At 49.2% G+C, this 13387-nt stretch overlaps 1 protein-coding gene across 1 annotated transcript in view; it reads right to left on the minus strand.

Moving 5' to 3' along the window:
* Kif5a (kinesin family member 5A) overlaps nt 1-10928 on the minus strand; it is a 34976-nt gene extending 24048 nt beyond the window's left edge. Inside the window, exon 1 of the mRNA XM_051170452.1 lies at nt 10560-10928. Coding sequence (XP_051026409.1) covers nt 10560-10688 — 129 coding nt within the window. The 5' untranslated portion in view covers nt 10689-10928. The remainder of the gene's footprint in view (nt 1-10559) is intronic.
* Nucleotides 10929-13387: the final 2459 nt, after the last annotated feature.

Raw genomic sequence — 13387 nt, forward strand, 5'->3', positions numbered from 1 at the left:
TTGGTCCAGCCACCTTTACTGGGCAGGTGGCATCTGCTCTGGTCCCCCAGGAGGCAACTGCTCTCTTGCTCTGTTCCTGGTGGTGAAATCTAAGCTCTGCACCTGGCTCCTACACCAAGCTGAATTCTACCAGCGGTTGTGTGTGAGCTGGGGATCAGCTCCTGGGCAAAGTGGGGACAAAGGCCTCCTGGCCACTGCCTGAACTCCACGTTCAGTTCTCTGGGGCTCAGAGGAGAGAAGGTGGGAAAAACAAAATGCTGTAGGGAACCCTGTCCCTAGAGGAGGAGCAGAGGGAGGAAGAAGAGAAGGAGGAAAGAAAAGAACCAGATGTGGAACTGTTACTGATGAACTGTCAAGGTTAAATTAAAAATATAAGGTAGTATAGGTGACGTCACAGAAGAACATGTAGTGACGAGAGAAGGGAAGCACAAAATACTGCTAGGCAAATAATAGGGAGGGTATGATGTGAAAGTAAAAAATACTAAAAAAAATTTTTTTTTAATTAAAAAAAGGAAAGAAAATAAAAATACTCACTGCAGAATAAAGAGTATACAAGGATGGTTCTATTTCTGTAAATGTACATATGCATAAACAAAAATGCTATATATATGGAGATATATATGTACATACACATATATATATGGAAAACATGCTAATAGTTATCTTAGTCAGTATGTTTTTTTTTTTTTTTTTTTTTTTTTTTTTTTTTTGGTTTTTCGAGACAGGGTTTCTCTACGTAGCCTTGGCTGTCCTGGACTTGCTTTGTAGACCAGGCTGGCCTGGAACTCACAGCAATCCGCCTGCCTCTGCCTCCCGAGTGCTGGGATTAAAGGCGTGCGCCACCATGCCCGGGGTGGTCAGTATGGTTTTTTATTTCCTTTGACTTTTTAGGGAACAGGACCTCACACTGTAGCTCAGGCTAACCAGCAATTCATGCCCAGCCCCCTGCCTCAGCCTCCAGAAGCCTGGGACTGCCAGGGGTGGACACAATGTTGCTTTGATTGTTTTGTTTTTTACTTAAAACTTTGCTACAGCCATGGTGACCCAGGCCTTGTCTTCTTGGCTGTGAGCCTAGTCTTTAAGTCTGAGCCATCTCTCCAGCCCATGATGCATCTCTTCAATCCCAGCACCGAGGGAGGCAGAGGCAGGTGGATTTCTGTGAGTCTGAGACCAGCCTGGTCTACATAGTGAGACCCTATTTAAGCAACAACAACAACTTTTTTCAAAATAAGAAAGCCTCTTTTGAAAAATCTACTAGGTTTTTTTGTTTTGTTTTGTTTTGTGTTTGTTGGTTTGGTTTTTGTTTTGTTTTGTTCTTGTTTTGAGACATTCACTTAAGTAGTCCTGGGTGGCTTCACTCTGTAGACCAGGCTGGTCTTGAACTCAGAGACCCTGAGTGTTGTGGCAAAGGCATGATATACCACACCCAACCCAGAAAATCTGAAGTTTTTAAACAAAGAAATTAATATCCTTGTTTTGCATCGTAGGGGAGGGATCAGTGCACAGAAGAGGGACTGCCCACACTAAGCACAGACAATTACACGGATGCTTACATGCTGGGTGAAATGAATTTCATGTGCTGATACAGAAAGATCTCCAAGGTACAAGGGAAATTTTTTTTAAAAAGCACAAATAACATATGCCTATATATATATATATATATATATATATATATATATATATATATATATATATATATATATATATTTCCCCCCCCCCCTCTAGAGCTGAGGACCGAACCCAGGGCCTTGCACTTGCTAGGCAAGTGCTCTACCACTGAGCTAAATCCCCAACCCCTCCAATATATTTCAAAAAATGTATGTGTGCTGGCCAGTTTTATGTCAACTTGACACAAGCTATAGTCATCTGGGAGGATGGAACCCCAACTGAGAAAATGCCTCCACAAGAGCAAGCTGTGGGCAAGCCTGTATGACATGTTCTTAATTAACGATTGGTGGGGAAGGCCCAGCCTATGCTGAGTGGAGCCTACCAGGGTTGGTGCTCCTGAGTTCCATAAGAAATTATGCTGAGCAAGCCATGGGGAACAAGGCAGTAAGCAGCACCCTCCATGGCCTCTGCACGGGCTCCTGCCTCCAGGTTCCTGTCCTTTTGTGACGGACTGTGGATGTGAAGTGTAAGCCAAATAAACTCTTTCCTCCCCAAGTTGCTTTTTCATCCCAGAAATTGCAACTCTAACTAAGACAGGATGCATGGACATATGTGCTTGGTTGTAAATGCTCATAATGTTTGCCTGTGCTTACGTACTTAACTCTAAGTGAATATAATGTGTGTATGTATTAGATTGTAAGTGCATTTGTTTTTGGAAGTGGCCACAGAAACAGGTAATGGTGTTTTTCTGAAAAAGGAAAAAGGAGGAGGAGGAGGATAAGCAGCAGCTAAGGAAAAGAAGGAAAATTGCTTTTCATTGTAAATTTCTATTACTTAAATTTTGTTACATGCTCCTGTAGATCTTATTGAAGGGTTAGATTAACAACTATAAAATGAACTGGGCATGGTGGTGCACGCCTTTGATCCCAGCACTCAGGAGGCAAAGGCAATCGGATCTCTGTGAAGTCGAGGCCAGCCTGGTCTATAAAGAGAATCCAGAACAGCCGGGGCTACACAGAGAAACCCTGTCTCAAAAAAAAAAAAAAAGCCAAAACACCACCACCACCATGGAAACAAAAAAACAACAACAACAAAAAGAGAAACAAACACCAAGTAACAATTCTTTTCTTAAAATGATAAAATAAGATTCATTTTTTGTTACTGTTTATGTGCTTTCTTTTGTCTTTAATTCCCTAAGAATTAAAATGTATTAGGTTTATAATTATATTGTTTCCAATGTTGTTTAAAAAAAAAAAAAAGTCTGCCTTAATTCGTTAGCTGTAATCCATGGCCATGTTTCTTCCACCCAGCAGCCAGAAACAGAAACAAACACAGCACGTCAGACCAAGAATGCTCCTCTTTTCTCTACCAGTGATCTCCAGCCACGCCGCCTGGAGCCAGGCACCCAGCCAGAGGGGGTTAAATATAACTCTCCAGCCAGCCTGGCCCCTCCCACCTGCCCTCCTGGGAACAGGGTACTAACACACCCAAATCTACACACACACACACACACACACACACACACACACACAGAGCACTGCACTCAAGTTCAAAACATTCCCAGTGGGAGGAATCCAGAAAGCGCTGGTTAAAATGGAGGGCGCTCTCCAAATGCTGAAGCTAAGGTGTGCCTGGGAACCCTTCTTCTTTAGCCCAGGCTGGAAAGGAGTGGAGTGGGGTAGGGAGATAAGTGGGGCTCTCGGCCTGTGAGAAGGGTAAAGCTATTCTAGAGCTAAGTAGTGGGAGCTATTACCATTCTTGTGATCAGCCATGACATACGATCCCACTACTTCCCTGTCCTTGGCTGGCCCCTCAACTCCAAGTCCAATTTCTAGCTCTTTTTGTTTTGTTTTGTGTTTGGTTGTTTTGTTTTGTGTGTAGCCAGCAGCCCCATGGCCTCAGACTCTCCGTCTCCCTACCTGCATCTTCTAAATGATATATCCTAAGATACATGCGCTAGCCATGGTGGTACACGCCCGTGATCTCAGCACCTGGGCAGCTGACCGATGGGATCACCAAGAGTCTGAGGTAACGTGTCATTTTTGTTTTGTTTGTATGTTGTGGGATTTTGTTTTTGTTTTTTTGTTTTGAAGCGGAGGCTTCCCTGTGTAGCCTTGACTGGCCTGGAACTCACAGAGAATCACCTGTCTCCGCTCCCAGAGTGCTGGCACCAAAGGAGTGCCCCGCCATACCCTGCTTTGTAGTGTCTTATAAAGGATAACTTTTGGAAGGTAAGGAAATTAACACAGGCCTTGCTAGGTAGCCCAGGCTAGCCTGGGACTCAGTCTCCGTTGTTGCCTCCAGTCGTCCAGGTGCTGTCCTGGGAACCATAGCAGCCATGACCTGTTGGACAGTGCATTTCTGTCTGGTGGCCCACTGCTGCCTTTGCCCAGGCTTCTCCTTGAGTTGCCAATCGCCACCCAGAACTAGAATTTCCCCCCAAAGACACTATCCCTCCAGACCCCCAACACCGGGGTCTCCGAAACACAGCTCCTCCTCAGGTTTGTTGAATAAACATACTGATGAGGAAGAGATGCTAGAGGCCTAAGGTTTGGGTGAAACCATTAATAAGAGGGCGAGTGTCTCGCTCTTCCAAATTATACTTGCACAGAGACAAAATGTATAAAGATAACATCTATTTATGTTATTGTTATGTGTATGAGCATTTCTTTTTTTTTTAAGATTTATTTATTATTATGTATATACTTTATTCTACCTTCATGTACACCTGCACACCACAAGAGGGCACCAGATCTCGTTATAGATGGTTGTGAGGCACGATGTGGTTGCTGGGAATTGAACTCATGACCTCTGGAAGAGCGGCCAGTGCCCTTAACTGCTGAGCCATCTCTCCAGCCCATGAGCGTTTCTTTATGCGTGTGTATGTATGTGTACCGCGTGCGTGCCTAGTGCCTGTGGAGACTAGAAGGGGGTAGCTGACGCCCGGGAACAAGAGTTACAGATGGCCGCGAACCCCCACGAGGGTGCTGGGAACTGAACACCGTGCTCTTAACCTCTGAGCTGTGTCTCCAGTAACCCCTTCCCTGCCTTTTTGTTGTTTGTTTTGGTTTTTTGAGACAGGGTCTCTCTGTGTAGCCCTGGCTGGCCTCAAACTCAGAAATCCCCCTGCCTCGGCCTCCCAAGTGCTAGTATTAAAGGCATGCTCCACTACCACCTGGCTTCCTCGCCTTTGTTTTTTTAAGACATGGTCTCTGAAGCCAGGTGTGGTGGTGGGTCTCTGTGTATCTCTGTAAGCCAGCCTGGTCTACAAAGCCATTCCAGAACAGCCTGGGCTACACAGAGAAACCCTGTCTTGAAAAACCAAAAAATTCAGATCTAGCCAATGGACAGCACGTTCTCCGTGGTTGTGGGGAGAGCAGGACTGCCTCTGACATGAACTTTGGTGCCCCTATTTGATCACTTCCCCTTGGTGGGGAGGCCTGTGGCTCTCAGAGGAAGGGGAAGCAGGTTATCTGGATGAAACCTGATAATCTGTGATCATATCGTAGGGGAGGTGGTCCCCCCTTCTGTCACAGGCCTAGGGGAGGGGAATAGGGTGAAAGAGGGAGGGAGGGGGAAACAGGAAGATACAAGTGAGGGCATAACAATAGGGATGTAATCTGAATAAATTATTTAAAATAAATATAATTTACCAAAAAAAAAAAAAAAAAAAAAAAAGACATAGTCTCTCTGAGAAGTCCAAGCTGGCCTCAAACCTCCAATCCCCTCCCTTAGCTTCCTGAGTGCTAGGATTTACAGTGTGTGCACCACAGCAATCAGCTAACTTAACTGTTACTGGGAGATTATTGGTGGTGGTCAGGGGTGGGGTGGGGTGGAGGCACACACCTGTAATCCCACTCAGGAGGCTAAAGTGTGAAGGTTGCCTCAAGTTTGAATGTGACCCATCCTGGACTACACAGTGAGTTATAGGCCAGCCAGGGTCACACAGCCAAACCTTGTCTAAAAAATTAATGAGCATGGGCTGGTGAGATGGCTCAGCAGATAACATTGTCTGTGGCCAAGCTGACTAACTTGCTTGCAGGACTCGCTAGGTGGGAGGAAAGAACTGTCCTCTAACTTATACTGCTGTGCTTTGGCATGTGTGCCTCACCCCCACAAACAAGCAAATAAATAAATGTGACTTTTTTTTGAGACAAGGTCTTTCTATGCAGCCTTGACTGTTCTGGATTTGCTTTGTAGACCAGGCTGGCCTCAAACTCACAACAATCCGCTTGCCTTTGCCTCCCGAGTGCTGGGGTTAAAGGCATGCGCCACCATGCTCAGCCATAAATGTGATTTTAAAATAAGATAAAAACAGAGGTTGGGGAGTTGCACTTGCTGTGCACACACGAGGACCTGAATCAAGTCTCCAGCACCCATACAAAAACTGGGCATGGGTGTGTGTGTGCCTGGAACCTTAGTACTGGGGTGCAGACACACAAGTAGATTCCAGGGGATCCCTGGCCACCAGCCGAGCCAAGACAGTGAGCTTCAGGTTCAGTAAGAGGCTGTCTCAGGGGAACAATGGCCAACAGGAGAAGAAGATACAGCCGTCCTCCTTTGGCCTCTGTATGTGGGGATATATGCAGGCTCACTCTCTCACACACATATGTGCACAAACATATGCATACACTACATGCACTAGAACTCCCCAAATAACAGTTAAAAACAAAATTAGTAATTGTTTGCCTGTTGCTGCGGTGCAGTCTATACACATTATCCCATGTAATGGATGCACTATCCTAGGGGCTAAGTGTTACTGTTCTCGTGTCATAAATGCGGTCTACAGTGAGCACAGTTTCAAACCCAAGAGGCCCTGACTGCAACCCCATTCCCAACGTGAGCAAGGGACTGCACATATCAGCCGTGCATCAGATCCTCCTCGCCGCTCTGCTTTAGCCTCCTCATGGCCTCCTCGTTCTGCATGTCTCAGAGGGTTTTCAAGTAGACTTAGCCTTTCATCACCCTCTTGTCTAACCTCAAGCCCCCATTTCAGAGGTGGTTCTCCCCCAAATCCTTCCAGAGGGACTGGTTCATCCTCTCCCCCCCCCCACCCCAAGGGAATGGTACACCAGCTAACAGCAAAGCTTAGGAAGCTGAATGACCTATTCCATTAGAAAGGCCCCTGCGCTGGGCATGGTGGCGCATGCCTTTAATCCCGGCACCTGGGAGGCAGAGGCAGGAGGATCTCTGTGAGTTCAAGGCCAGCCTGGTCTACAAAGTGAGTCCAGGACAGCCAGGGCTATACAGAGAAACCCTGTCTCAAAAAAAAAAAAAAAAAAAAACCCCAAAGAAAGACAGAAGGAAAGAAATAAGCCCCTGCAAATCTCTCCACCTCTGAGATGCTCCCTCCCAGCCCTGCAAGCTCCACACTGCTTCTAGCCTTCTTCAGAGGCTCTCTCCACAAAACCGCAGAGCCACCGTGCCATGCTGTCTTTGAACCCACTCTGAATCTCCCTCTATCAGTTTGTCCATTGGCTCAGGAAAGGTCTCACAACCTCACTATGGCTTTCCATCACCTGTGCTGGCTGATGCTCATGGGGAGCACAGGACTAGGGGTCCAGAGACCTGCTCAGTTGTCAAGGGAGCACTTGGTAGAACCCTAACTTCCTCATCTATGGTGACCCTCTTGGGGATTGTTGCCATGGTAACGCTTGAGAGACGCTAGCCATAGAACATTGCCTCGGCCCTGCATTTTCCTTTCTATCACTCCCCTCAAAGCTAAAGAGAGTCTTGTTTTCCCTTCAGATCTCACAGGACCCTCAAAGTCATGATGGTGGCACATGCCTGGCACTCCCAGCACTCAGGAGGCTGCGATAGGAGGAGAGGCCCTGAGTCCAGCCTGGAATACAGAGTTGTAGACTAGCTGAGGCCCTGGGAAGACCTGTCTCAAAAACAGAACAGAACCAGGGCAGAGGGATGGTTCTGTGGGTGAAGGTGTAGCCTGCCTTAGTTCAGTCCCAGGAAACTGACTGCTGACAGTTGTCTTCTGGCCTTCACATGTGTGCTGTGGCATATGCATACCCATCACCCACATCACACAAACAAATAAATAAACGTCATGAAAAGAGCAATAAACTGGGCAGTGGTAGCACACACCTTTAATCCCAGAACTCAGGAGGCAGAAGCAGGTGGATTTCAGTGAGTTCAAGGCCAGCCTGGTCTACAGAGGAAGTTCAAGGGCAGCCAGGGCTACACTGAGAAACCCCATCTCAAAACACCAAAAAACAGAATTCACTTAACTTTTGGGAGATCTGAGGAAAGAAGCTTTGGACAGTTGCAAAGGAAATGGAGGGAGTGAGGGAGCAGGGGGGGGGCAGGGGGGGAGAGAGAGAGACAGAGAGAGAGGGAGAGAGGGAGAGAGAGAGATTTTGATTGATTCCTTGCTGTCACTCCTCCCCCACACCTGGCACAGAAGCAGCAGCCCAGGCCGGAACATAAATGAGAAAAGACAAACACTTAAATGAATTCAGTGAAAAAGTCAGACCGGATTCTAAATGTAAAATAAAAAAGAGCAAACCAAGACAACACCACACCCAGACCACACCCCAGGCATCCTTTCTGCTTGGATGCAGGCTGTTGACTTTGTAGAATCCGACCCCTTACATTCCTGAAAGAAGTCAGAGAGTTGATGTAGACCTACAGAGCTGTCTCTCCATCTTGCTACCCTACCCTCTGCAAGCCACATGCAGCCAAGGAACAGAAGAGCCTCTGAAGCCAGAGCAACTACAGTGCTGAGAGGAGAGGGGAGAGCCATCACAGGAGGGAGCAGGGGCTGCTGGGTACCATCTGCCACTCAGCCCCAGCTTGTCTTCTCTCACCTTCCCAGACATTGTGCAGTGGTGGCTTCCACTGATCAGCAAGGCAGTTCCCACGCACTGGCTCCCAAAGAGCACCAGAGTAGACAACAAGAGGCAGGAGTTGCCATTGCCCCCACGGGAACCTTCAAAGATCTCCTCAAAAATCTTCCAGCCATCCTTCACCTGAGCGAAGGCTGAAAGTCCAGGAGGCAGGCAGCTCTAAGGATGCTGCCTGAGACAAAATGGCCCCTGTAAGAATTTACATCTGGCGGAAGAGATTAACAGGAGGCCTTGGGCAAGGGAAGATCCAGAGTGAGACAAGTGCAGCCCAGGAGTACTGGCAGGACAGATAAGAGCTGAGGTAGAGTCTGCATGGGGAGGAGGGGGACAGGGGACCCGGACGGACAGACAAGGGACTTCTTTTCACCCCTACTCTCTCCCTGTCTCCTCTGCTATCTCATCAGCCAGGACCCATCCCATACACCAGGATGGTCCACAGAGCTTAAAAAGAGTCCATCTTCCGTATAAAATCTGAAACAAGGAAGTTTAGCTTTAAGGCAGACCCCTTAGTGGATTTGCTTCCCGTGGCCACCCCCTCCTGGTTTTCAGCCTTTATAACTTAAAGGGGCCTCGAATTGCAAATCCTCCACTTAAACCCAGCCAGCCAGGTTACTCAGAGGGAGAGGAATCCCCCCACGGTTGCTCAGGGCTTTCTTTTAGCCTGGCTGCACTAACCAAACAGGGTCCCAAGGGTCCCTAAGGCAAACAGAACAGAGATGCCCTCCTTCACACTGCAGAAGAACCCGCCAAGCTCACCACACGGGGTGAGATGCTGGGTGTTGGAGCCTGGGGCTTTCTCAAAGGTGTGTTTACCAAAGATCCTGTTTTCCCCAACTCAGAAGGCCCAGGTGTCTCCTTTCCAGCTGCTTTATGCCAAGCACTGTGGACGGACACATAGGAATCGCCCTGACCTTGAGGACTGCCCTCACAGATGTCCCTCCCTTCTGAAACTGACACGGGTGTCTTAGCTCAGTACCCCCAAAGCATTACAGAAAGCCACCCCAGATCCTCTCACCTAACTCACAGCCTGAAAGTCCGTAACATCCTAAGAAAGGCAGAAGGGGCAAGACCTAGAGTCCCCTTAGTCCAGCACAGGTAACGGTCTGGAACAGAAATCTGGGGAGGCAAGGTGGCATAAAGGAAAAACATGGCAGTTTGGGAGTTACAGATTCCAGTTCAGGTCTGTAGACCGAACCGGTCTATGGATTCTCAGCATGACCTTGAAAAAGTCGTTCAACTTCCTTGGACCTCAACCTCCTCATCTGCAGAATGGAAATCCGAACACTACTTAATTCATACTGCGGTCCTGAGAATTCAGTCCTAAGCATGGAAAACCAAGTACACAGAAAGTATTGCTTCTGTGGTGATCTCCACAGGGAAGGGCTGCCATGACCAGGTAGCACTCAATATCACATCTTCTTAGTTCTTGAAGCATTCTGTCTTGGGAGGGTTTAGGGAGTCTGAAATCCACTTGGGGCAGAAAGGCAGGCATGCCCTTAGGATTCTAGAGGCTAACTGCCCAGTTGGGTGTGGCATCAACGCATTTCTTTCCCAGAAAACCTTTCATCAGACCTGTGCCCCCTCCCCCACTCCAAGTTCAGGCAGCAACTACTTCAGGCGAGAATGACGGGCTGGTCCTAGAACCCACTCCCTCATCCACAGAGACCCTAGCCTTTCCGTTTCACGTCTATCTCACCCACTAACCTTCCCCTCCCTCTGTGGAGGTTGGGGTATTGATGAGAGCCAATAACAAAGAAAACGCGCTTTCTCTAGGGGAGAGGGAAAAACATCACAAAAGCAGGGAGCTGGCTCTAAGGGGTGGGAACATACCAAGAGAGTAGCAAAGACAACTTGGGGCTCCTGGTGACGGGGAAGGCGCCCCCTCTCACTCTGCAGAGACTTGGCTGCAGGCCTAGGCAGGCCACACCCAGCCATCCTGATGCAGGGGAGAGGAGGGGCTGCGGCGGGAGAGGATGGAGGATGAGCAGCCGGAGCCGCTGCAGAATGACAGGCGGAGTGGCTGAGCCTCGGAGGTGAAAAGATGTTTGCATCCCGACCCCTCCTCTAATTTCCTTCGGATGAAGCACTTACCCCAATAATGACGCTGTCGTCCCCTTGGAAAATGGGGATGAACTTGTCCCCGCGCAGAATCTCGGCCTGGTTCAGGGGCCGAAATCGGCAAAGCACCTTGATGCTGCATTCGTTGTTGGTCTCCGCCATGGTGGTCGCCGGGGAGGGGCTTGGGGTGCGTCTCCGGCTGCAAGGGGTAGCGTATGCTCCGGAGGAAGGGAGCGCTGAGCTGGGGTCCAGGCGGAGGACAGATGATCTGTCGCTGGGGCCAAGGGAGCAGCTGGGACTCCCCAGCGAAGGTGCACTCTGGGTCTCCTGCGGCACTGGATGCGGGCGACCTGGGCGTCTGGTCCTCTCGCCGCGCTGTGCCTCTCCGCCCCTCGCGCTGCAGCGGCGCTGCGGGCCTGGGCGGGGCGCGCAGGAGCAGCGGGGGCGGGGTTTCCTTCGCGGGAGGTCGGGGCGTGGGGGTGGGTGATGCTTTGGACAGCGACCACCAAAAGGTCGTGGGGTTTGGCCTCTGCTCACCTGGTTCCACGATCTTAAGGCTTGTGGATAACCGTGTCCTCGCCCCTTCCCCACAAAGCTCACTCCGCTACTCGCGACCCATTTGTTCTTCCTCAGACTCCACCTACAGGACCGGGGATAAGAAGACTAAGGTGGAAAAAAAAAAAAAAAAGAAGAAGAAGACTAAGGTGGGCCTGTCGCCTGCCTGGGGAAACCAAGCGGCCTTCCATTCCCTTTATTCCAGAACATCTCCCAAGACCATTCTACCCCTCTTTCCATATTTAAACCACTCTTGTCATTCTCCCTCTCCCAGCCTTTTTCCCCTCCTCAGATGTACAATGAGCCAGTCAGCCTTCATAGGTGTGCAGGTCCCGTGCCAAGGAGAAGCGGCAGGAAGGTCTAGTCTACTTCCCTCCCTTTCTTCACAGAAAGTGCTACAGTCTGGTGATAGTCAGGTCCCCAAGTGGAGCGAAAGCCAAGCTATCTTCTAGGCCATCAGCGTTCACAGGCAGATGGAGTTCTCAATGAGGCCTCTAAAGTTGGGGCTGGGAGTAGCTTTTGCAAGAGAAATGGAGTCTGACAGGCTGAGGAAAGGGATGATTGGGGGCAAAAGGCCAGGGGAACTGTGTGAGGATCTTCCAGGGCAAACAGCGACATTCAAATCTCAGATATCTGTGTAGGTGTTTACTGCCCTAGTTTCCCTTGGGTAGCGTCCCCAGTCCTTTCTCAAGCTGTTCTTTTCTTCTCCCAATATTCCGATCAGGGAAAAAGACGGACAGACAGACAGACAACAAAGAGACAAACCCTCGTCCTTTCTCCCACTGCAGCCCCGAACAGAAACACCAAGGCCTGGTCAAATTGATTTTTTTTTTTTTCAATGTCACGGCCTCTGCTAGCCAACAGAGAGCTGGGCTGCAGGAGTTGAGGTTTCAGCCAAGGGGAGGAGCAGGGTGATGGGAGAAGGCAGGAGGGGGGTGGAGGCCTTCCATCAGAAATTGGCCAGTGCCTAGGGTCAGTTAGGTGCTATGGGGCAAGGGTAAGAGGGTTGTGGCTTGGACAAACAAGTCCTAACCACCAGAAACCAACTGAGCTGGGCCTCCACCACTCACATGCCTTGATGCTTAAGGGAACCAAAGGGAAGGAGTCCAGAGCTGCATAGGAGGCCTCAGGACCATGGTGACAGAGGCCGAGGCTTGGGTAGGAGCCAGGACTGAGAATGACAGCGAGTTCCTAACTCAGTTGTTTGGCACTGTCATCTCTGAGGGTTGCAGCATCTTGCAAGCTCAGGAAATACACCAATGCCCAGCATCTAGAGGCAAGAAGGTGACATCTTTAGTGAAACGGTGGCTTCCACATACCAGTCCTTAGAGGCTCACTGGTCAGAGACAAGAGTTCAATGGATATGCACACGTGTACACACGTGCACACACGTGCGCACACACACACACACCAACAAGGTTTTTATACAACTGAGCCACTTCAACTTTCTTTTATTTTAATTTTTGGGGTGTGGGGGTCTCTCTATAGCTCAGGCTAGCCTGTTCTTGCATTCCTCTAGCCTCAGCATCCCAACTGCTGGGAATACGTGGGCACCGCCATGTCTGGCTTGAGAACTTCCTTTTATCCTGAGTGTGTCTTTTTACTTCTCTACGAGGCAACAACGGCAATTATACGTAGTAGGTTTTCTATTTGTCTCCCCACCCCCAGCCTGTCCTCCTCCTCCTCTTCTGTTGCTGTTTTGAGGCAGGGTCTCACTATGTAGCTCCAGGTGTCCTAGAACTTACTATGTAGATCAGGCTGGCCCTGACCTCACAGAGTTCTGCCTCCCTCTGCCTCCTGAGGGTTAAGGTTAGAGGGGCTTGCCACCACATCTAGCTTTTTTTTCTGCTTTAAAAAATGGGTCAGAGCTGGGTGTTGTGGTGCGTGCTTTTAATCCCAGCACTTGGGAGGCAGAGGCAGGCAGATCACTTTGAGTTCAAGACCAGCCTGGTCTACAAAGCGAGTCCAGGACAGCCAAGGCTACACAGAGAAACCCTGTCTCAAAAAACAAAACAAAAAATGGATCAGTAGGGCTGGAGAGATGGCTCGGAGGTTAAGAACACTGGCTGTTCTTCCAGAGGTCCTGAGTTCAATTCCCAGCAACCACATGGTGGCTCACAACCATCTATAATGAGATCCGGTGCCCTCTTCTGGCATGTATATGTAATAAATATATATATAAATTCTTGAAAAAAAAAGGGGGGGGGGTGTCAGTGAAGCCAGGCAGTGGTGGTCAACACATTTAATCCCAGAACTTGGGAGGCAGAGGCAAGCTCAAGGTCAGCTTGGTCTACAGAGTGAGTTCC

This window comes from Acomys russatus, chromosome 28, assembly GCF_903995435.1.
Source record: "Acomys russatus chromosome 28, mAcoRus1.1, whole genome shotgun sequence".
Taxonomy (NCBI): domain Eukaryota; kingdom Metazoa; phylum Chordata; class Mammalia; order Rodentia; family Muridae; genus Acomys; species Acomys russatus.